Source organism: Passer domesticus, chromosome 2, assembly GCF_036417665.1.
Source record: "Passer domesticus isolate bPasDom1 chromosome 2, bPasDom1.hap1, whole genome shotgun sequence".
NCBI classification, from domain to species: domain Eukaryota; kingdom Metazoa; phylum Chordata; class Aves; order Passeriformes; family Passeridae; genus Passer; species Passer domesticus.
Window position 1 is genome coordinate 75,058,754 of NC_087475.1, and position 23,500 is coordinate 75,082,253.

Below are 23,500 nucleotides of genomic sequence, written 5' to 3' on the forward strand. Positions count from 1 at the left end.
AATAACATCTTTAATCTTCTGAATAATCACATTTGGCTTGCATCCCTTGCATTAATTTTGGTTCCTAGTATGCATTTGCTGTTAGTCTCTAACATGACTTCACATTAGTCTTCACACTGTCCATAATTTTATCCTTTTATCTGCTTCCTTTAATCTCTCTTTGAAGTACCACTTCAAATTTTTTTGTACTTTTTATTCTAAAGCTAAAAATTACTGTAATTTTTTGCCCTTTTTTTCCCCCTCTGGAATATTAAATCTAAATACATTTTAGTCACTATTACATGCTTTGTGTCAGGACTCAGGGGTCTTGGAAATTACAGAGAAAAAACCTCAAAGCCCCATAAAGCAGACAAAACCTTGCCAGCTGTAGGGTTCTGACCCAAAGAATTCAGTATGTATTATATCTATTGCTCCCCTCTCCATTCTCTGTCCTTGTCCTAACTCATTCCATGGTTCAGATTCAGAAGATGTTCTTCTGCTGCTTCTATGTTAGTATGTAAGGATTGGGAATGGGAAGAAAAAAGAAAGTGCAAATGTTGCTTGGATCTAACATTTTACAGCCCTTCTTCAAAGGCAAAGGAAGGCTAACACAAAGAACACCTTGTCAATTCCATTAGCTTTTGGGAAAATAACAGCCTGCACATGAATGACATCCTTTTTGAAAGGTCTGTATTAAGAATTTTAGTGAAGACAAAGTTTGGGATGGATGTCTTTAAATGGTTATAAGTTGATATAGAATCTGGTATTTACTGTTCTTTGCAGTTGTTGAAGCAAGTGCTCTTGTAATGACTATTGGTTTTAGTGATTTGTATTTTTTAAAAGTCTTGTATACAGTGAGGTTTAAGTTTAGAGACTGGGAATGGAAAAGTTCATCCTTTTCTTGTCTCAGTAACACAGAGGTGTGGGGAAGGAGGGACGTGAAGTTGGCATCCTTTTGGAGATGCTATATGGGCAGCGGGTAAAAGGAGCTGAATAACTGGAAAGATGCTCCTGGCATAGGATTTCACATAAACAGGACCCTTCAGAAGTGGCTACTGGTGGATTATTCACTGAAAACTGTAAAGGGTCTGCTGTGTGGATTTGACTAGTCCTCTTGGGAGAGCTTTATATCCCTACTTGGCCATGTGGGTATGGTGAGTTTAGAACAAGGGGGGAGGTTCTTCCTCTGCAAAGGTCTGTATCATTTCAAAATAATTAGCAATGCTCTGGATTTTTGAGCTTTCACTGCAGTATCTATGGTTATATGTTCAACCTCCAAACTTGCAAAGTCACACAAGTTTTAAAGGAATTGTGGCATTGGAGAAGTTTGCTGTGATACATTCTTATTGATGTTAACTTCATCTTTGCTTTCTGTATCTGCTGTGAATAAGGTTTTATGGCATAGTAAAACCTGGTCCCCTTGATCTGGCTGTTTGTCTCTCAGTCAGCTGTGACCTTTTTATCACATGACGTGCGGGGTGAATACACACAGCCTTTTTTTCCTATTGGAATGAACACCTTTTCTTCCTCTCCCAATAGGGACAAAAGCCCTTACCTTGTGAAAAAGGAACAATTGAGGTACAGGCTACACAAAGATATGTATTTGGCTGATGCTGGAAATAAGTCATGTTGTATTCTCTGAAAATACCAGTAATGTTATTGGAGCCAAAGTGGTGCTGGGCATCCTGGTTTGCTTTGCAAAATGAGATTTGCCTTTGGTGTTACAGAAGAGAGAGGTCTGGTTTACCCAGGCAGCTTTTTGGTTCATAACTTCTACTTTCATATTACTTTCTTTGGAAAAATGTAATTAAGCTGTTGAAGTATACTTCAGTAGCTACAGATTTGCCAGACTTTATTTTGGTTTCTGGGACAAGCTTTCCTTAGGCAAGGATGGCAGGTGGAAAGCAGTTTGGTAGAAAATAGCTTGAAATGGAGATTAATGAAGTTGTTTATAAGATTTGACAAAGGCTGTCCTAATATCATCTGATTAAGTAGTGACCCCATTATGTGCTCTAATTTAATCAACTGATTTACCTAAACATCTTTGCAGAATAATCAGGAAGTTCATGGACTTTTAAATTATTTAAGAAATTATTCTTAATATTTTAGAAAGTTAAATGCATACTCTTTGGCGAGGAATTTCTTCCCTTTCCCCCCCCTCTGTGTGTGTATATGTAATATATAGATCCCCTATATCAATATAGGGGCCCCCTATCAAGTGGGGTCCCTAAAAAGAACTTTCCATGAAGACAAGTTCTATACGTTTTTGGGGATCAGAGGTGAGGGTGTTTGTTCTCCACACTCCCAGTCCATAAAAGAAATAGTAATGGGCTGTGGCTTTTTAGATGGTTTTCAGAAATACAGCATTATAATGATAGTGGTGTTTATTAATTCAGTATTATTTCTTTAACTCTTTCAGAAGCATTGTGTGTCTTCTGGAAATAAAGCTTTATGTGAAAAAAACAAGAATTACAAATTTGGTTCTTTTGGAAAGAAAAGCTCTGCATTTAATTAATGTAATGCATTTTTAATACTTTTTTCCTTTTTGAATGTGAAAAGCATACCTCACTAAGGTGCAATTGTCTATTTTGAATTACACTGAACATGCAAAATGTAAAGAATCTGCTACGTAATCATTAGGATTTTAAACATTTATTTAATGTGGGTTAGGTATTTCTTTTGGCTTGTCTGTACCATCTGTTTTAAAATATGCCTTAAAACCTGACACAGGCTTCAAGCCGTCAAGAAGATGAACAAGTGGTCCTTGTGAGAACAGATGGGAGTGGAAGGGCATGGCCTGTGATGGGACCAACAGAGCCACTGGAACCAAAAGGAGGACGAAGAAAGCAGCAGATGGTAAGTTTTACAAATCTGAGTATTGAACTACAACTCTTAACTGATTTTGTAGTTTTACTTTTATGATGCTATAATTAATGAGTATCTTATCAGAAAGTCAATAGGTAGTTAAAAAGTTCTTTTTGGAAGATGATTGTAATTAAGTGTTAGATCACCTATTTATTAAGCATATATTCAGTTTATTTTCAGATTGTATTTCCCAGGGGATCACTTTAGGGCTTATTTAAATGCATGTTAAGGAAAAGTTATCCCAGTCTCTTTAGTTTATATTACATAAAGTTATGTAAATAAAGATTAGTAGGAGCTGTATATTTCCAAATTAAGAAAGATTTTACTGAGGTACTCAGGTCTCAGGGGCTAATTTCACTTTAGTTCTAACAAAAAATATGGCTACTGATGACAATAATAACTATGACCTAATCTTTGTAACAGAGTGGTTTGGGGAACAATAAGAAACTTGGAAGCTGGAGCAGTGTTTTATTCTTAGGATAATTGCTTCCAGCAGTAAATATAGTAGCACTTTGATCTTTTTAAGATAAGAGGAGGTGACACTACCTCATAATTCTAGCAAGCATTCTTGATTAGTTGGACAGATCAGCTTGCAACACTGCTGTGGAGAAGAAAAAGACACAAGAGGGTGAGGAATTTGTTGTCATCATCCTGTTGTTTCCACTTTGGAAAATGGTATCCTGCTTTATGTTAATGACCACTCCCTGTACTCCTTTGGAATTTAGTTTATTCCTCTCCTAAGGGACATCTCTGTTCCCTTGTGCACTCTTAAAGTGGCAACATTTCCCAGAGGTACCATATTCAAACAAGTTTTCAGTACTGTCTGTGATTACTGTGTTTCGGTGATATCTGTGACTATACAAAAGCTGTAGAATTGTCAATAATGAAAATTACTTTTTAGGATATTTCATTTTTATGAGCTAATTAACTGTACTGTCTATCTTTCCTGAGTGGTAATGTTGTAGCTCTGATACCTTAAGGGTGTTAAGGATATAGTGACTTTGGGAAGAGGCTATATTCTTATTTAGACATTCTGATGCAATTGAAGAAAGGGAAAGATGTTTTTCTCCTTAAATAAAATTGAGCTGTTAGCCCAGTTGTTTTGGATCTGCTTAGCTTGATTCATGATTCTTTAAACTTGTTGAAATGGTTAGGGTCTGAATTTTATAGCTGATGTTTCTGATTAGGTTAATACTTATTTTTAATGTGTTTCGCTTTCAGATGCCTACTCATGTAGATAAAGAGAGAGTAAGGTATTTTCAGGATGATGATAGTATGAACCTGAAGGATTTGGTCAAAAATGAGAAGATGAGAACAGCAGAGGATCAAAACTCGCTGTTCATGCGTATGGCATCAAAGGTAAGGTGCTGTGTGTATGGCTTTTTAATTAAGCATGTTATTATTAGAAATATCAGGGAGGACATGAGGCCTGAGTAAAGGGAAAGCCTGAAGGAAGATGAGAATTGTTTATGGTTACAGAATTATGCAGGACTGTCAAAAATAGGGGCCATTGTAAATTGTAGAATTTCCAAGTACAAAGTGAGAATTTTTCTAAGATTGTGAAACATCTGAGCTGATTCTTAGGATCCACTTTAGAGAGTTGCTGGAGAGACGTACACATTTTAGTGATGTGAGTCACCTGTCCTATTTTAAAAGGTGTCTGAAAGGCATTATGGGTATAAAAGGAATTAAAATGTCTAGTTCAGACACAGGTGATTATTCTATAGAACTCTCAAATAAAAAGGAACAGATCCCATCACAGGTATTGAGGCAATAAATTCAGATGAAAGACAGGACTGATGAAGGCAAAATGTTGATAATCTTAAAGCTGTGTGAGGCCATGACTGTACATACACAAGAGGCTGTTGATGCCTTATTTGAGAGTTGTTGCGAGTCTGCAAACATCGTCTCAGTGCTGGTGTGATTAAAAGGAGAATCAGAATTTTGGAGGTTATGAAAAAGGAGAATTTAGCATTTTAAAGCATGTAGTGAACGCATCATACACGCATATCTTGAATGCTGCCCAAGCTGTGGGCATACCCTGTAATTAGGAGCACAGAGCAGTAGCCATTTGAAGAAAACCTAAGTAAACAATATTTCTTCAGCTTGGGGGGAATGGGTGGATGGGTAAGGGAAGGCAGGTGCTAGACTAGAACAATTAGCATAAAAGTTTAATAGAACGCAACTATTTTTGTTTCACATATGGGATGTGGCCACAGAAGAAATAACACGAAGGAGTGGTCTGAGATTTTTTTTCAGTGAAGAAGGTAATTGTAGATCTTGTGTTGTGGAGCATGAAATGCAGTGGAGGCCTTGATTGTGAGTGGGAGCAAAAAAAGACATAGCAACTTAGTGAAATACAGTTTCATTGTTAAATATTTAATAGGGAGATCTAGATAGGTTTTGGTCAGTATTTCCTCAGTAAGTGCTGAGAGCTGCAAATGTGTAGAAGAGTCAATTTTATTGTCTCCCCCCATGCGTCTTAACCATTGCTGGAGATTGATTTTGCAACATAAAATGGTCACACTGGGTGAGAAAGCAGCTGTTTCATTCCAAAGGGATATTTCCTTTTTTTTTTTTTTTGGTTTGGTTTGGTTTTTGGTTTTGATTTTGGTTTTGGGTTTTGGTTTTTTCTTTTTTTTTTTTTTTCCTTGTTTTATTTTTGTTTGGTTTTTTGAAGGATAAAATTTGTTAATTATGTTACAGGAATTTGTATTGTGTTTCCTAGTCTATGCAAATACTTTATTGTAGTTTTGGAAGGCTCTGACATCCTACTAACTTCAGTGAGCTTTGGATCAGATGCTAAATAATGTGTTTCTTTTTTGTTACTGGGCAAAAACGTACTACATCAACTGGTTTTCTTAGAACAAGTTTCTTGACTAACCTTTTACGATTCAGCCATACTATATATTTACTGGCTAAGTGTATTGAAGCATATGCTCAAAATAGATATTTTGTCAAAACCATTACTGTTGCAATGTCCATATTTTAATTCATGATACTGTAGTCTTTCAGTCCTATGCAATGTCACATTTAGGTTTTAAAGGTATTTTTGTTCGGCTTTCATAAAAAGAAGCATCTCAGATGCCAATTGTTCTTCTCTGTTAAGATCTAAAATGCTTTTGGTAGGTTCTGTGCAGGTGATTCCCAGATTCCGTCACCAGAAAATGTGATGGTCTTCCCCAGATGATGTTTGTTTCTTGATCTTAGGTTAAGAAACTGGCTCCTAGGCCTCTGTGAGGTTTCCATGTGTTTCCATGTTTGTAGAATGCGTTTATTCACAGTACAAGATCAGTGTTACTCTATTTATGTACTTTATAAGCCTATACTACATGGAGTATCTGCATTATGATCTGGTGCTCAGTAAGTTAGTCTTCAAAATTCTTGCATCTCTCCTCAGTGGTTTCAGCGAGGTGTTTTATTCCAGCAGGAAATCTAGCAAACAAACCTCTTTTGCCAGTTTTATTTTGATAACATACTACACAAATTTGACACATACAAATTACTTTCTCTTTCTGCCTTCATTTGAGAAATGAAAAAATTATCCACAAAAATTAATCTGTTGTATTGCAGAGGAATGGTGGGAGGAAACTGCTGCAAGTCTACAAATGATATCCTGCCTTGGATGGGAGAAGGGAGATGGTGTCCCTTAAATTCTGTTCAACAATTTCAGTCATCTAATCACTGTGAATTGCCTAGGGTGCTATTATTTCCTTCAGAGATTTTCCCAGGGCTTCTGTCCCTTTCCCAGACTATGCCCAAAAGAAACTTCCAGCCCCACAGCTGTTGAGGGTGGAGGAAATAGGTGCTGCTCTCACAAATGGGAGCAGAATGAGAACGACAGGCCAGCATGTTTTCTGGCTTTTACACAGCTGAATGCTCTGCTCTAGATCAGTGTTACTTTCCTTATATTTACTGCTTTTAACAGTAGTTCAAATGAAATACAGGTTAGTTGTTATTGAAGATAATAACATAATTGCAGTTTTGTAGAGATAGATGGGGATGTTGAAATAGAAGGGTATAATTCATGAAAGGATTTATTTTCTTGAATGGGACTTGGAAGAAATATCAGTACGTAGACCCAAAGTCTCTCTTCATGAAAGCTCTGTCTAATCCCATTGCCAGGTGAAAGTCTGTGTGTTATCTCGTGCCAGACTCCCACTCTGATTGACAGAATAAACATCTGCAGTGTTCAAGCCATACTTTTCCACTTTTCCTTTTCTGAAGATCTCAACGAGATGAGATGGAGGGATTTTGCTGTCTCCTTGCTGTTTATTTACCTGTTGGGTCTTTGTTTTAAATTTTGATTCTGACTTATCATTGCTCTCTTGTCCATTCTTATTTTTGTAGTCATGGTTCTAAGACAACCCTGCTGTGCTTGAGGCTTTTGTCTCCTGTTCCCCTTCGACCTCTGTTTGAAGGTGGCTGATGTGGGTGTCACTTACCTCAGCAGTTTGAATTGCTGCCTTTCCCACAGCCATTCCATGCATGCTATTACATAAAATTTATGAATACCATGAAAAAAATCTTTAATTTACAGTGCTGAAAAAACCCTTTTTAAAATCCAGCACTAATCTTTTTGATATATGGAGAAAAAGCAGGCCTAAAGTTTGATTTGTTCGTGTTTTGCTGTTATGGCTCAATGAAAAAAACATCCATTTAAATCACTATTTCTACTTTTTATTTTCTTCACCTTTGAAAGTGGTTTTGGTTCTCACTGTTGTAGAAGCATGACTTGAGGATATAAAGAAGTCAATAAAACATTTGAAAACTGGTTTTTTCTGACATTTCTAGAGTACAAAATATGTGCGAAGTGTTAGATTTTCAGTACTGATAGCTTTAAGTACCCTGTTTGTAGTTTCTTCAGCCTCTGACTGTTGTAAGTGGTTCAGTTTTCCCAAATTCATGCTGTTAAGACTTATGTAATCCTTTCACTCATGTCAATAGATGCTTGTGGGTGTTTAGAGACTGATTCCTGGAACATAACCTCAAGAGAAATTACCTTGTATTTGTATGTATTAATTCTACTAAAGCATTTTTTTTTCCTTTTTATATTTTACTTCAGGAAAGAGAACAATTAATTTGAGTAGTTCATCAGGACATTTTAATTTTTGCCAGAAATGAAATTTATTTTAAAATATGTGCAGTAATTCCTAAGAGGAATTCAGCAGTGAAAAATGAAATGCCTTATTAGTAATGCTGACCTTCCTTTATGGATTTAGCTGAGTGGTATTCTGGTATTATAGGTTTGCAAAAAGGAAATTTGCATGTTGCCTTTCCTTGCTTCTCTAAAAGTCTGTAAAATGGAAAATTACTTTCAGCCTAATCATTTCTGCTTGCTGTGCAAGTCTACCTGTTCACATTTTTGCATTTCTGTCTTCATAAACCAAAATAATAGTCTTGAAAAAAACCTTAGAAGCTGAAGTGAAAAATGCAAAATGTTGCTGCTGCTGCTACTATTATGTAATGAACCATTTTCTTCTCCTTCTTCACACAGTGAAGCAATTTTAGCACAATATTTAATAGACATGATAAAGCCAGCAAAGCTCTGGTGCTTTGTTGCTTTTTACATTTCCTTCAAGCTTATGTGCATGGTTTGTTGTAAAAAATTATTGCGATAACACAAGAGAAATAATTTCCAACACCTTGTTCTGCTACATTTCAATTCAATTCACTAAACATCCTTCTGTGTATATTGTGTGGACACAAAGTTAAGGCTGTTTCTGCATTTGGAAACAAATCAACAACAGGAGAGCTGCTTTAAGGAAGAAATCCTGGGAAGAGTAAGAACTGTGTAGATGTAGCCCATATGAAATTACTGCATAAGCATTTAGGATTCTGCCAGAATTATGTTAAAATTACAAGATATGTTGCAGTTGAAGACTTGTGCAGGACAGTCTTTCCTAGACATTAAAATTATGGCCAGGAATAACTGTAAAGTGAAATGCTAATCACAATTTTAAAAGTAGAATTCTATGGGTGAAGGTATTTTTGTTTAGTTTACATTTTATGTCATTGACTTTATATAAACTTTTGTCTGTCCTAATTACTACTTATAGCAAAATCTAGAGTTTTCATTTCATATAGCAGAAACAAAAAGGAGGTTGGTCCCTAGCCACTGAGCAGTCCTCTGTCATCTTTTTGCTTGACTTCTGCTGCTCAAAGATAATCCTGAGTTACCTTGCTCACCAGCATGACTTTTCTTGTCAGTGATACAGGCCTTAAAAGAACTCTGTGCACTGATATATTAAAATCCTTTGATACTATGTGTTTAAAGTATTCTTTAATTCAGTGTGATGATAAGTTTTGAAAATGCCTATTCACTGAATTATATGATAAATTAAACCTACAAATTTAAATGTCTGTGTTCACAGGGGGACTGGAATTGTAATAAGGTTTACATGATAAAATTCTGCCTTTGTTTGTCTTAAGCAAATTCTATTTGAGTTCAGAACTTTTCGGAGGTGATTTTGTTGTTCAGAATAGGTGCTAAATGCTGAATAAATTTAAATGTGATGAGATGTATTCTTATGTCACTCAGGTTTGTGTTCTAAAATAATAGATTATTCTTCTTTGCAGCTTCCTGAAATACATTATGATACAACATTCCACAAATATTAGCTCTGTCATTTAAAGACGTCAGTGTTGCCATGACAATTTAAACCCAAACTGATACATTTTATACAATCTATAGACTTTTTTTTTGACAAATTTTCCAAGCAGATGCACTTTTATTAGCTTATATGGAAGTAACTCCAGCTATGATTGCGTTAGCAAGGAAACAGGAAAAGCAGAAGTTCAATAGTTGCATACAAATTGGAGCAAGAAAATAAGCAGAAAAGAAACAGTACAAAAAAGCTGAAAATAACCCACACTGGAACCACGCAGGTACCTTTTGTTCCTCTGCTAATTGTGTTTAATAGAATTTCCAATTTAATCCACAAATTTCAAAGGAAATTTGAAATGGGGGGAAAACGTATACTTGAGGTATTATACGAGTATAATCTTGATCATTAGGAATTCTGTCTCTTATGGGGTTTTTTTCAGTATCACAATGATACTAAATTCTTTAGCAGAGCTTTTTATTCAAAGGGGCCACCCAAAAAGCAAGCAGTAGCAGCAGAGGGAGCAATAAGAGACACAACGTGCAGTATGCTCAAGGTGGAGTGTGTAGGAAGCCAGCAGTATATAAGACTCCAGGGGTTTTACTGTGGAATAAGAAAAAAAAAATTTTCTAAAATCAAGCTATGAAATATGGTTTCAGTGTCCTGAACATAGGTTGGCAGAAAAATGAAGCTGACCCTGGACTGTCCCTTGCACAGACTTGCAAGAGTTACTTCAGGAAACAGCCCCATGCCATGGTGCCTGATGGCTTCACTAACATAGCAAATTAAAAAGGGCGTCAATTATTTAGTAAACAGAATGTTATATAATGAAATAATTCATGTAATTTATTCATATTATTCATGGTAATTATCATGATAAGGATTTAATCAGAAAATACAACACTGTAATTTTTCCCTCTCTCAAATCATTCTGATTTATGCATAGTCAGATGCTGATTTCTTTCTAAACTCCTGTGCTGAATGGTTAGAGATCTCACCCCTTTTCTTGTGTTTTAGCTACGTTTGCACTGTATTTGAGCAGTCCAAATGAAAACCCAGAGGGCTCCTGAGAGAAGTTTGGATGCCTTCCCTGACTGCTGTTTAAATGTTTGTGTATTACAGCCCTCTCTTGGCCAGGGCAAGCACAATTGCGATTCTTCTCTGTTGGTTAAATGAAAACTGCATCCTGGTTGTGGAAAATCAGATGGATGGTAGCAATGACGTAGCAATTATGCTATGAGATGTGGGAGGCCATGTCATTTTGCCTGGTGCTAAGAGTCCTAAAGCTGCCTTTGTGTCGTCTGGTTAATCAGTGCTCGCCAAAAGAGAAGGGAAAGCTGGAAAAAAAGAGGGTGTATATGAAGGAAGAATGTGGCAGATAAGGCCAGAATAAGGAAAAGTGAAGTAGGAAAAAGAAGACTGGGGATTGTAGAGCTGATCTGTCTTACGTGCATGTCGGTTTAGTACAGCTCTGGGCTTTGGCCAGTATCTGGTAGAAAGAAGGGCTTCAGATGCATTGTCCTTATAGGAACCTGAATTTCCTTTGTTAGCATTAGGTGATTCAGTCATGTATTGTAAGACATCCCAACTGTAAACTAATAGATCAGAATGACTTCCTGCATCTTTCTGATCACTGTGCAGCACCTGAGCAGCAAGGGCAATACCAAACTATATCAATCATGGTGAGAGAACTAAGCACACAACATCCAAAATGCATTGGCTTTCATGTTTGGCAGGTGTGATGCTGCACCTATGATTCAGAACAGCAGCTTTGCAGCAACTCTAATACATCAGCACAGTTCCTTCTTTGAATGTGTACTAGCTAGACTAGTTATGTCTTTTGTATGGAAGAATATATGTATGAAAGAAATTGGTTTTTGAATGATTACTTGCTTTCCTTCTGGTATATTAGAGAACAATTTCTTCCTGTTCTTTTGATTCCCCTATAACTTATTTTTGAGAGATTTAGTTATAGCCAAATAATGCCGTTGGCAGAACTCACTGGGCACTTTGTTGTACAAATAGAAGTATAAATATTTTAGAAGAGGGATGGAACACCTCTCCTATGAAGACAGTCTGAGAGTTGGGGTCATTCAGCCTGGAGAAGAGAAGGCTCCAAGGAGACCTTATAAAACCTTCCAGTACCTAAAGGGGGATTAGAAAAGAGACAGAGAGCAACTTTTCACACAGGCAGATACAGCAAGGGCTAATGGTCCCAAACAGAAAGAGGGTAGATTTAGTTCAGTTATTTAGTAGAACATCCTTACTTTGAGGGAAATCAGGCACTAGGACAGGTTGCCCAGAGAAGTTGTGGATGCCCCCATCCCTAGAGCATCCAAGACCAGGCTGGATGGGGTCCTGAGCAGCTTGGCTTAGAGGAAGGTGTCTCTTTAAAGTCTCTTTCAACCTAAACCATTGTATGGTTCTATGATCTGTGGGTCATGATGTACCAGAAGAAACAAAATCTGGATTTTAGACAGCACCTACTTTATAAAAGTTTGCTACTTTTTATGTAAGAATCTTCCAGGCTGTTTAATAAGATGAATATTAATTCTATCACAAGGGATTCTGTGGAGTATTTTGAAAAGTATTATTATTTAAAAGAAGTTGTGGAGGTTGTGTGTTACAAACCAGGAATTTTCATGATGACTTCTAAGTGCAAGCAGAACAGAGTACTAAGGTATTCTGTGTTACGTGTAATACTCCTGGTAGCCAGAATGTTGTGATTTCCATACTTCCTTTCCTTTCTAGACTGCCAACTGTCATGTTTCCTGTGTACTTTCATTCTCATGGCAGAATTTTTCTTTAAATAAAAATCCCAAACTTAATGTTTAGTAATAACAAAATGCTGCTATCCTCTAAGCAATGCTTTGGCTGCAGGTCTAACTTTACCTTATTAATCCTTTTATAACAGAAGAACATAGACTTGATTTTAGACACCCAAACCACTACAGCTTTTTTCTAAATCTCAGAAATCTCCTTATTCTGTTAAATGTAGAATTGCAGCAAGACAGAAGAAGAATGGAGTTAAACTCTTGAACTGTTTATTTTAATCTGCAGTGGCTTCCAGTAGGAAATGCACATAGGCACTTAAGTGTATTATAGCTGAATAAAGTAATACTGAGTCTCTTCCTCAGCTGTTTGATAAGAAGAGTACTGAGCATATTTAAAACAAGGTTTTGGTCTGTGTTAGAAAACTGCAGTATTTGGGAAAAGAGCTTTTGTGTTTTTGGGGGAAAGTTACTTATGTACTCTGTCCTTTTTTTTTGTTTTTTTTTTTTTTAAATATCATATTATCTACAGAAACTATGCCTGGGATATTTGGAAGTATTTCTTTAATTTGGATACTGTGCTTCATTTGTGATAGTCTGCCTTCCAAATGCATTCAGTTAACATTAGTTCTTTTCTAAGGCTACCCTAGTCAGTATCCTAAAATTTATTAAAATTTATTGTGGCATGCAACAGGTACACTCAGAAAGACTTAGTATTGAAGGCAAAGACTGTTTTCTTCCCAAAATGGCTTAGTCCTGTTCCCTTGGTAAGAATAACTGTTGGCATATTTTCACAGAATGTGAATATGAAGTGCAGAGTCATGGTCTAGTTATTTCACAAAAGATGATTTAATGGTAGTTGTAAAAGGAGAGGAGGAGGAGATGGGAGAGGATAAAATATATGATATAAATGATATATGAAAGTGTGCATCTATTTAAAGACAGCTGAAGTTATGGCAAGATAATGTTGAAATACCTAGCCCTTAATTTGAGATGGAATATAGTAATGTACTCTTCTCACTGCTGTCACATATCTGTATTTTAATATCTGTATATGACTGCTCTCAGGAGAGGTACCTGATGATTCTGTCTGCAGCAGATGCCATATGAAAGGAGGAAATGCTACTGCTTATGTACTTTGTGCTTTTTTCAAGGAAGGAAGCTCTTTTTCAAAGAGCTAAGTATTTTTTCTTTCTACTTTTTAAATAAGTGCAACTTTTCTGTATATCTTTTCAGCTCATGGAAAAAACAGACAGAGAGTACTACACTCTGGATGACATGTTTGTTTCCAAAGCAGCCAAGAGAGCACGCAGTGGGGAAGAGGAGGAAGTACAAAGAAGAAAAGCAATCCGTGAGCACCAGCAACTTGCTGCATGCATGGAAAAGTGCCCCTACTGCTTTGATAGCAGTGAACTTTCTAAACATCTTATTATTGCAATTGGCACCAAGGTAAGAAAATAGCAATTTAACACAAGCGTAGAAATAAAAAAGAAATTATGTTAGAGTGTTTAAAATTAGGAACAAAATTGCTTCTATGGAAGGATTTATTGTTCTGCATCTTACTTTCTTTGCTCTTTCAGTTGATTCCACAACTTCATCAAGGGTGAGGAGGAAAAAGATATAAAAATGTCATGAATTTTAAAGCTAATCTTTGATGTCAGGACTTCATGTTTGTAGAAGACAAGAGTAATAATGAAAGATTTCAGTGCAGAGATTAGAGTGTCGGTGGATTTGTGGAAGATTAAATCACACTTCACTGAAGGAAATTTGAACTGGTGAAGAACTGTGTCATGATATCAAAGAAAACTAAGTGGGGAATTCAATTTTTAAGCTTAGAATCATTCAAAATAGACAGAAGTTTGGTTTGGAAACCTTTCTGGTTCTGTTAATGCTTTTAAAAGTTACATAAATATTTGGATTTATAACATCTGAAATACTTCAGTATAACCCGTTTTGTCATTTTTTTACTACAGTTTTCATTTATCAGTGATGTTTTCATTTGATCAGAAACTCTTTATAGGTAGAGTCACGCACCTGGTACAGGTATACAGAGTTATATAGCTGAAAGGTATACAGCTGATATAGTGCTGTGTCTTGGATTTAGGATGAGTGTAATGTTGATAAGACACTGATGTTTTTAGTTGTTGCTAAGTAGTGCTCAGGAACTTTTCTGCTTCTCATACTGCCCCACTGAGAAGGTGAGGGGGGGACAAGGAGTTGAGAAGGGACATGGCAAGACAGCTGGCCCTAACTGACCTTGGGGATATTCCAGACCATATGACATCATGCTTAGTGGATAAACTCAGGGGAAAGTTGGCCAGGGGCCAGTGCTTGGGAAGTGGCTGGGCAACAGTGGGTGGGTGGTGAGCAATTGTGTTGTGCATCACTTGGTTTGTACGTTGTTGTTGTTGTTGTTATCATTGTAATTTAATTTCCTATCCTTTTAAACTGTCTTTATCTCAACCCACAATTCTACGTCTTTTCTTGTTTCTCTCCCACTTATCCCACTGGGAACAGGGAGTGAGAGTGAGTGAACAACTGTGTGATGTCTAGCTGCCTGCCAGGTTAAACCGTGACATGTATACATTTTTTATATATATATATATGTATACACATATTATTAAAAGTGCATACAGCCATGTATCTATATTAAAAAATACTGGGCTGCACTGAACAGTGTGATTTCATAGCAGTTATGATAGCAGTTATTTTATAAAGGTGATATTACTGCCTTGGTGGTGGAACTGTTCTCTAGATACTGCTGGTTGGTTTGATCTACTGGTGGATAATGGGCCCTTTTAAAAAGCACTAAAATTGCTAATACCTTGCTGTAGTTAGTAGCTAATAGCTTCTGTTGGTTTGAATTTAGCAAATGATGAATTTCTTAGCCTCAGCAATGGGAAGGTTTTTAATGCTGGAAAACTGGGCCCTTGAGTTTTTGTTTGTTTTTCCTAGGTGTACTTGTCTCTACCAAGCAGCCAGTCCCTTACTGAAGGTCACTGCCTGATAGCCCCTCTACAGCACCATACTGCAGCCACTCTTTTGGATGAAGACATCTGGGAAGAAATCCAGGTCTGCTGAAAAACTGTCTCCTGTTCTAACCCTTTTGTAAAATAATTTTCTCGTGGATAATAACATCCTTGTCATAAGTACATACTTTCATAATTTGCAGTCTGGCAGCTCTGTTCTGATTCCACTAAGGGGCAGAACCTTCTCACATTATGGATGAAAATTATGGTCAAATATTAACAGGAAAGAGAGGCAGGGTAAATTCTGAAGCAAATTTTCAATTTATAAGCAGTAGAAGAAGTTTCCTGGAATGCTGCAGAACGTGCATCCTTGGAGGTCTTTGAAACCATGTTAGAGGAATGTCTGTTGGAAATGAAGAAGGTACAGCTGATCCCTTACAGAAAATAGAATAACTGGCTTAATGGGATTCTCTTGGGAGTTCCAAGGAAAAGAAAAGAATTGTCAGATCAGGCAGATTACTTAAAATTAAATACAAATATGTTGTTTACATATCTTCAGTTTTTAATCTGGTTTTGGGTGGATATTAATTAAAAGAAAAATACCTTACTCTTAAAATCAATGAGATCTCTGTTTAAGTCCAATTTTCTGTCTTTTTTGAAGAGAATTATTAAAATAGTGCACCAAGCATGATGGGTTGTGCTTTCCAAGTCTCTTTTGAAAACATTTTGAAGATTTTGAGTTCTGTTTTCTTTGGAGATGGAAAATCAAAGGAGGGATGTAACAAGCTTCTGCCTAAGAGATTGACTGTGTTTTCAATCCCCTATCCTGCCACCACGATTATTACAAAGGGAAAACAATTTGCCACCTCTTATATTGAAATATTGGAGACTATATCAGGCTAGAGAAAGGTTTCATTGTTATAGTTGCTGAGATTTAAAACCAGCATAATTTATAAGTTTGTAATAATTTAAATAACATTGGTCTTGCCTCAAGTCTGGCAGATGGATTCTCTTTACTTTTCAAATTTACCCCCCACATTGATTCTCATGTCTAATGTTGTTTCATATAGTAAATTATGCTCCTTTCTAAGCAGAAAGGAGTTCTCTTGCATATGACAGAAATGCCTAAGAAAGTTGGATAAGAAACAAATAAATGCAACAAGTAGGATCATGTTGCATGAAAAAAGAAAAAAAGAGCATGTGGAAAAGTGATAAATATGTTTATCCTCAATCTTCTATTTACCCCAAACTCTTAACTAAACAATTACAAATTTTAAATTGTATGAGAAAGAAAATAGGATAATGAAAAGATAAGCAAATGCAGTCCCTGTCTTCAACACTAGTCTTTTACCTATTAGAAAAGGCATCTAGTTGATAAAACCATTATCCTTTGATCCTGTGAATATATTCATAGACAGAATATAGATATTCTTAAATATTTCTTTGCAGTGAAGTATTTTGGAAAGTGATGGATACATGACTTTTTTTTTTCACCAACATATACGTATTACAGAAGAAGGAGTCTGGAAAATGTTAGAAAGAGTATAAGCAGACAGTCAATGACAAAACTAACTTTCTGATGCAAGAGACATATTTTTTATTACTGTTGAAAGGAAAAAAAATGCCACACTTTAAGTATTCACAAAATGTTGTGTGAAGTATGAGTTTTAGCTAACTATTTTTGCTGGGGGTTTTTTTAGGCTATATTGGAGTAAAGCAAAAACAGTTCCTTTATGCTGTATGCCTTCAAGCTCTTGAATTTAATGTATTGTGTAGTTCAGACACTCATGTGCTCACTTGCCAAAGCAAATATGCATGGAATATTTTTAATATGAAAAGATACAAATCTTTACACAGTCTGTGTTGACTGAACTGTTGCTTGTATTAATGTTGCATCCACCCAAGCATAAACTAAGCCTTCTTATTTCCCCTTATGGATGGTTTTCTCCTTTCCAGTGCTAATTATTCTTGATTCTTTGGCCTGCTCAGAATTTGGAGGAAAAGTCCAATGTGTTTAAAAACAAGAAAATGCAACTGGGGAAAGTTAGCTAACATCTGCTGATACTCTAGGCTTTTGGGTGGATTTGTATTTCAGTTGATGCTGCAGGGTAGCAGCTGTAAGTCATAGTCTTTCTCAGCTTTTGGTATCTCATTGCTTGCTTCAGTGTGTTTCAGAAGTAGGGGTCTGGTGGCTGGAGTGACAAGGAGAAGACAAAAGTTGTTAATCTAGTTGTTAATCTAATCCCTCATGGAACACTGGGCAGTGTCTTCTGGCTGTAATTCATCAGTTTCTTTAGGGGAATGATGGTAGCATTCTCCTATCACAGCATGGAGCAGCTCGTTAGTGAGAAAAAATTCAAGGGCCTGCTTTGAAGAGCTTAAATGCCTAGTTTAGGTATATAATTGGCCATGTTTCTCAGACTTTTAGTTTGATTAATACTGAGCAAGATTGCAAAAGGATGGAGAGCTCAATTTGTAGTCCTGTTGCATTGAAAACCTGGTAGTGATTTGATTTCTTTCTATTTTACTTCAGTACTTGCTGATGTTGCTGATGTGTATTTTTTATGTATGTTTCAATTGTCAACTCTCCATTTACATTAAAATAAGGACTCTTAAACCTTTAGATGGGATTTGCCTTTTAATGGTGCTGTTTGTACTTCTGAGCATTGTTAATTGGGAAAAAATACCAGTGCAAAAAGGACTACCTATGAATAATGTGAGTCTTAGGGCTGTGGTACCTTGGTCTATGAGGATCCTGCAGTTTCAGTGATTTCTTGGCTTACACTTTGAAATTGTTATAGAAGCACATGTAAGACAAAAATCTTCATTTTTAAAAAGCATTTTTCAAGGTCTTGAGATACTTTCAGAAACATTCACCCTATCAGAAAATTAGATCTTTTGTGCACTTGAAAATGAATTTGAATGACTCTCAGAAATCATCCCTTGTTCTTGATAATTTGTTCATCATCTGAACATTTTAAGCTATAGAATTATGCTTTTGCATATCTTGGATGCAAATGCCAACTGTCAAGAGCCTGGGAACAGCCAGAGCCAGCTGCTCTGCAGGAAAGCCAGTTCAAGGTGATGGGCAAGGCAGGTGGGGGAGGTCATCTCATTGACAAGGCACACTCCCATGGTACCAGGCCAGGAGTGTTCCTGTGGTTCCAAGGTCATCCATGGCCCCTTGATGCCAGGCAGGTTTACAGTGATGACTTAGGTCTGAGATGAAGTCAGGGCCAAGAGCTGCCAGGTACCTGGCTGGGCAAGGACCAAAACAGACAGCCTGGACTTAATTGCAGCTCCTGAGTGACAGGGGGCCAGGTCCACACTTCTCACCTCTTTAATAACTCTTTAATACCCCATCTCTTTCTGCTGGACCTGATCCAATTCACAACTGAAGTGCATCAGAGCTTCCCACCTACACAGGCAGCCAGAGCCTCAGCAGGTCTGGCCCAGCCCCTGCAGTGCCTCTTGGGTGTGTGCAGGACCCTGACACTGGAACTAGCATAATTGTTAACTGAAATACACTTTGAGTAGGTGCAGCACCTCCTCCCTCTGACAGGGAACTGGTAAATGTAGCTTGAGGCCTACTACATGATACATGTAGTATTACATTTGGTTTGCTTCCATACAGTGAAGATGGTGGATTTATTTTTTAAGGCAATTATTAATATTTTACTTAAAGATGTATGCCTAGTGAAAATACTTTCCTTTTTTTTTTTTTTGTTGAACTGTATAATTGGAAAGAGTAGTAAAAGGGTAATTGTAACTATAGTCAGTAAAACCCAGGTCATTACCTTCTTAGGAATTGCAAGCTTGGGACCTACTGTTAAAGCCATGTTGTTTTATGGAGCACTGCAGTTAAGAAATTCAACACAGTTTCAATTTTAGCTGTAAAATATGTGGTATTTATTAAAACTAAGTTTGTAGTGTTAATTATATTGTGTGTTTCAAAATAGCTTCCTAGACTTCCTATGTTTTTATCATAGTGAATGTAGTTAATCTTAAATTAGTAAATAATGCATAATTTTCCTAGTATGATTGCTACTATTTTCCATTTTATTGTTAGTTTATTATGAATATAATATGTTAGTGAAATAATACATTATATCTGAAAGTTCTGCAAAGTCAGTTAAAATAACACATTTTTTTTCTTTAAACAGATGTTCCGAAATGCACTGGTGAAAATGTTTGAAGCTAAAGACTTGGACTGTGTGTTCCTGGAAACAAACATGAGTATGAAGAAGAAGTATCATATGGTATATGAATGCATTCCTCTTCCAAAAGAAGTAGGAGATATGGCTCCAATCTACTTTAAGGTACATAAAAATGTTTTTTTTAATGAAGTAATTTGAATGATTATATCATAATTCTTCTATTTCTGGAAAAAATTGATATTCAAATGATATTTTTGAAAATATGTCTTCTTTGATTCTTCTTCTGGATCCATTCTTCATTAGTATTCCTTGATCTTAAAATAAGTGGTGTGATATAATTCATTTTTCAAGTTGCCAGTGGAAGAGCTGTTTTTCACTGAGCATTTGCCCCAAGTCTGACTGCACTGAAAATACTAGAAGAAGATAAGAGAACTGTAGTCTCTTGAAGTGCTTTAAGGATTGCAGTACTTCTTACTCCAGTCCTGTAGTATAAACTTAAAACACAGTACTTGTGCCTTGGCAAGCATTAAATGAGAAAATAATGTTACCTATTTTAAGAAATACCAATGTAGATATTGTTCCATCCCCATTTTATTTCAGTAAGCCCAAATTTTACATGTGTCTTAGGCCTCTGATGAACATTCTACAGCAGGATAAATATTTCTTCTACAGCTTTTCTGGTCTCTTTCCCCTGACCTTTTAAGAAAAGGTTCATTGAGGCTTCTGCCTGGAACTGAGTCCTTTCAGCTTTCAGCAACTGACTCATTATTTGCCTTTTATAAGTCAATTATTTTATTTGATTTTTGAAATACTATTTATGCTTTCTGGAAATAATGTGATTAGGTTTTGATGAAGTGGGACAGCAGTATGGTGAGCAACAATATGGTAACTTTTACCACATTTGAAACCCTCCACCTGTCAGATCTGACTGCTGTGCTTCAGGTGCTGGTAAAACTTGTGTTTTCTTTGAATACTCAAGGAAAGAGAAAGATCAAGATTTAATGCAATGTCATTTGTTTTGGAAGTATCTACCATTAAAATGCACTGCAAATGAAATTTAAAGGTACCTACCCTACAATATACCCAATTCCATACTATGGGGAATACAGAGTCAGCTTTGGGTTTTTAAGGGCAATCATCCTACTAAGCTGGATTTTTCTCTTAGTGTTTAAAATAGAAAAAAGACTAATTTAGTGTAATGAATTCATGAGAGGTTTTGTATGGGTGAGTAAAAAGAGAATGTGGTCTTTTATTTGAAACTTGTGTCAAGCAAAACTTAAAATAAAAAAGAAGCAGAGGATCTGAATTGGATGGGTCTGACTATATTATATAATGTTTTTATAAAGTAGCTTGTGTCAATGAGACAGGTTACCAAAAACAAAGTTACTTTCTTAAGAAGTTATTGTTACTTGCCCTGCTACAATGTACTTCACTACAGTTAGTTCTTTATTTGCTGTATGAAGGACTGTTTCACCTTTAGATAAAATAATTTTTCAGAAAGCTATAATGGAGTCTGATGAAGAGTGGTCCATGAACAAGAAGTTAATTGATCTTTCTTCAAAAGACATTCGGAAATCTGTAAGTAATGAAGTTTTTTGTATCCTGAATTTATCATCACATTCTTCTAACATTTTTCCATTATTAACTCTTTCAAAGAGAGAAGAAAGGGAACACAATTAGATTAGTGCATCAGAAGATGGCATAGGTATGAGGAGAATTACCAGTCTGCACTCTTAACTGACATTAGGGAAAAGATTCCCATTTATTTCAACAATTGGTGGACTAAGCTGCCAGCGTTACTTGAGAACAAAGCTGACACTTTGAGGACATGTACTGGCATAATATTCATGATTAACTTTAAGAATTAAGGTAGATCAAAGATTTGCAAATTACTTTCCTGGAACAAATATGATTTGTCCTTTTCATTAACCTAGAACAGCTGTTTGTGTTGCTAAGTTTATGAAGTGAAAACATAAATAGCATTATGAATGGTTTTTTTTGTAAAACAAGGGAACAGTACCTTCTCTGTCTCCTGGATACTGAGATGAAACATCTTTATATAAACAAATCTTAAAGGAATAATGCTGGATCAGTTAGGTTCAGAGATTGTTCTGTCATTTTAATATTGAGGTGGAAGATGTGTGTTATATATAGCCATACATTTTTGTGACTATTATATATTTATTGAAGGTAGGCCAGTTTTCAGATTAAGTCAGGACAGTTCTTTACAGTAATACAATGTAGCTGAACATAAATTGTTACACAGTTGTGTGATTTTAGCATTATTGTTGGGTAAGAAATGCCTGTAGGCTTCAGGAAGATCGGAGAGTGTGGTTTAGAGACTGAGCTGAGGTTTGGGCATTTGGAGAGTTGTACTGGGAGATGGTGTACCTGGAAGGTCAGACATGGCTGAGACATCACCTAGTGTGTGGATTGTGTGCAGAAGTTGGGAGAAATAAGACAAAGCTGACCTTTTCTTTAAGGTGTCACCTGCCAACCCATTTTTCCTTATTTAATTATTTTTTTAAAGTCCATTTAAAGTCTTAAATGTTTCTTGCTATGCTACATTGCTCCTCTGTATTAAATCTTAATTATTTTTAGAGTCAGTATTTCAAGCAATATATGGAACACACCTCCTGAAAGTTGTGTGGTTATTTGGACTGTAGCAGAGGAAATGCTTATGAATTGGAGGCTTTGTAAATCTTACCAGTACAGAAACGTCCTCTGCAATTAAAGGAGTGAAAAATAACTTGTTGCAGTGAAACAGCAGAAATTACTTACAGTACTGCAGCAATAAATGGATCCACTTCTGTTAGACTGGAGAGTCTTTTGTTGTGGCAGATATCCAGCATCTCCCCTGCAGGCTGACAGAATTATTGTCTGATTTGGCAAGCTAAGGATAATATCTGTCCATTCGCATAGAGGGGGTTTCTGGTGATTTTTTGTCCTTCCTCCTGAGTGTCAATTTTTTTCACTGGGTAAATATTTCCTATTACCATAGGAATGTTGTCCAAATTCAATATCTTTAGTAAGTGCAGCTTGCTTGCTAGTGGTTGTCTTAAAATTTCTGTTAAACTTGCGTAATTCAGAGATGTGGAGTCAGGGAGGCATTTGCCCGCTGTGCACATTGCTGCCTGGTGTCCCCATCTCTTGCCTGCTATTCCAGCTGTAGCCTCTGGAGGTTCTGCCACCCAGTCACCCTCACTTCAGTGTCTTTTTGTCCAGTTGCTGTGTATTGTTCTTTTCCCTTACCTGTTTGTTTTACTGTTTCTCTGTTGCAATTTTATCCTACATGTAGTTGGTTTGAGAAGTAGTTTAAAATAAAACGTGATACTGTCAGCTGCAAAAACACATTCAAATTCATTCTCTTGTGGGGAGGTTGACTAAATGGCAGCAATGTTTGCTGAATATCTGAAAATGTGGTTTTGTATGTAGGTTCCTAAAGGGTTGCCATACTTTTCTGTGGACTTTGGCCTTCAGGGAGGATTTGCTCACGTGATTGAAGATCAACACAATTTCCCTCATTACTTTGGAAAGGTATTGTTATGTAAAAGATTAATTTACCAATTATAGTCTGTTTTGGAAAATTTAAGTAATTAAACCAAGATGCTGCCAGAACAGTTACTTTGATGTACCCTATCTGAGTTCATCATCTGTCTTTTCTTGATGAGTCATTGTAACTTGGCTTGTTGAATGAAGCAGTTGATTTTTTTCACTAGCTGATACTGAGATTGTGATTCTAAATTTGTGTTTATTTCAATTCAATCTGAACTGCAGATATTTGAAATTATGGGTATATAGTCTTTAGATGGAAGATACGTGCATCTACTTAAGAATTTTCATGGACATAGTATTGATACATAGGTGCACTGACACCTGCTTGTATAAATTAGTGTGCATACACATACAGACTTACAGACAACTCCTTCTAAAATTCTCGTGTGGTTAAATTGCTACTCATGGTATGTATAGTGTAAAATGTATATACAGGGAGAGCTGTAATAAACTCTAAATAAATAAATAATTCCTTTCCTTACTATGTCACAGAAAACATTTTTTGAAAGAGTCAGTGTTGCAAAAACATGAGAGAAATTGGGGGAGAAATATAACACTAGAAACAGCAAAGTGAGCAGCTTTCCTTCTCCGAACTTACC

At 36.3% G+C, this 23,500-nt stretch overlaps 2 protein-coding genes across 5 annotated transcripts in view; one reads left to right on the plus strand and one right to left on the minus strand.

Annotated features, from left to right (window-relative positions):
- Window positions 1-23,500, minus strand: part of ACAT1 (acetyl-CoA acetyltransferase 1) — a 382,585-nt gene that overhangs the window by 320,740 nt on the left and 38,345 nt on the right. The gene's annotated exons all lie outside the window — the stretch shown is intronic.
- CWF19L2 (CWF19 like cell cycle control factor 2) overlaps window positions 1-23,500 on the plus strand; it is a 59,439-nt gene that overhangs the window by 35,061 nt on the left and 878 nt on the right. For all 4 annotated transcript variants that reach the window (XM_064409348.1, XM_064409351.1, XM_064409350.1 and 1 more), the window contains 7 exons: window positions 2,710-2,835; window positions 4,066-4,203; window positions 13,457-13,669; window positions 15,176-15,292; window positions 19,353-19,508; window positions 20,844-20,924; window positions 22,782-22,883. In XM_064409348.1, the coding sequence (XP_064265418.1) occupies window positions 2,710-2,835; window positions 4,066-4,203; window positions 13,457-13,669; window positions 15,176-15,292; window positions 19,353-19,508; window positions 20,844-20,924; window positions 22,782-22,883 (933 nt within the window). The remainder of the gene's footprint in view (window positions 1-2,709; window positions 2,836-4,065; window positions 4,204-13,456; window positions 13,670-15,175; window positions 15,293-19,352; window positions 19,509-20,843; window positions 20,925-22,781; window positions 22,884-23,500) is intronic.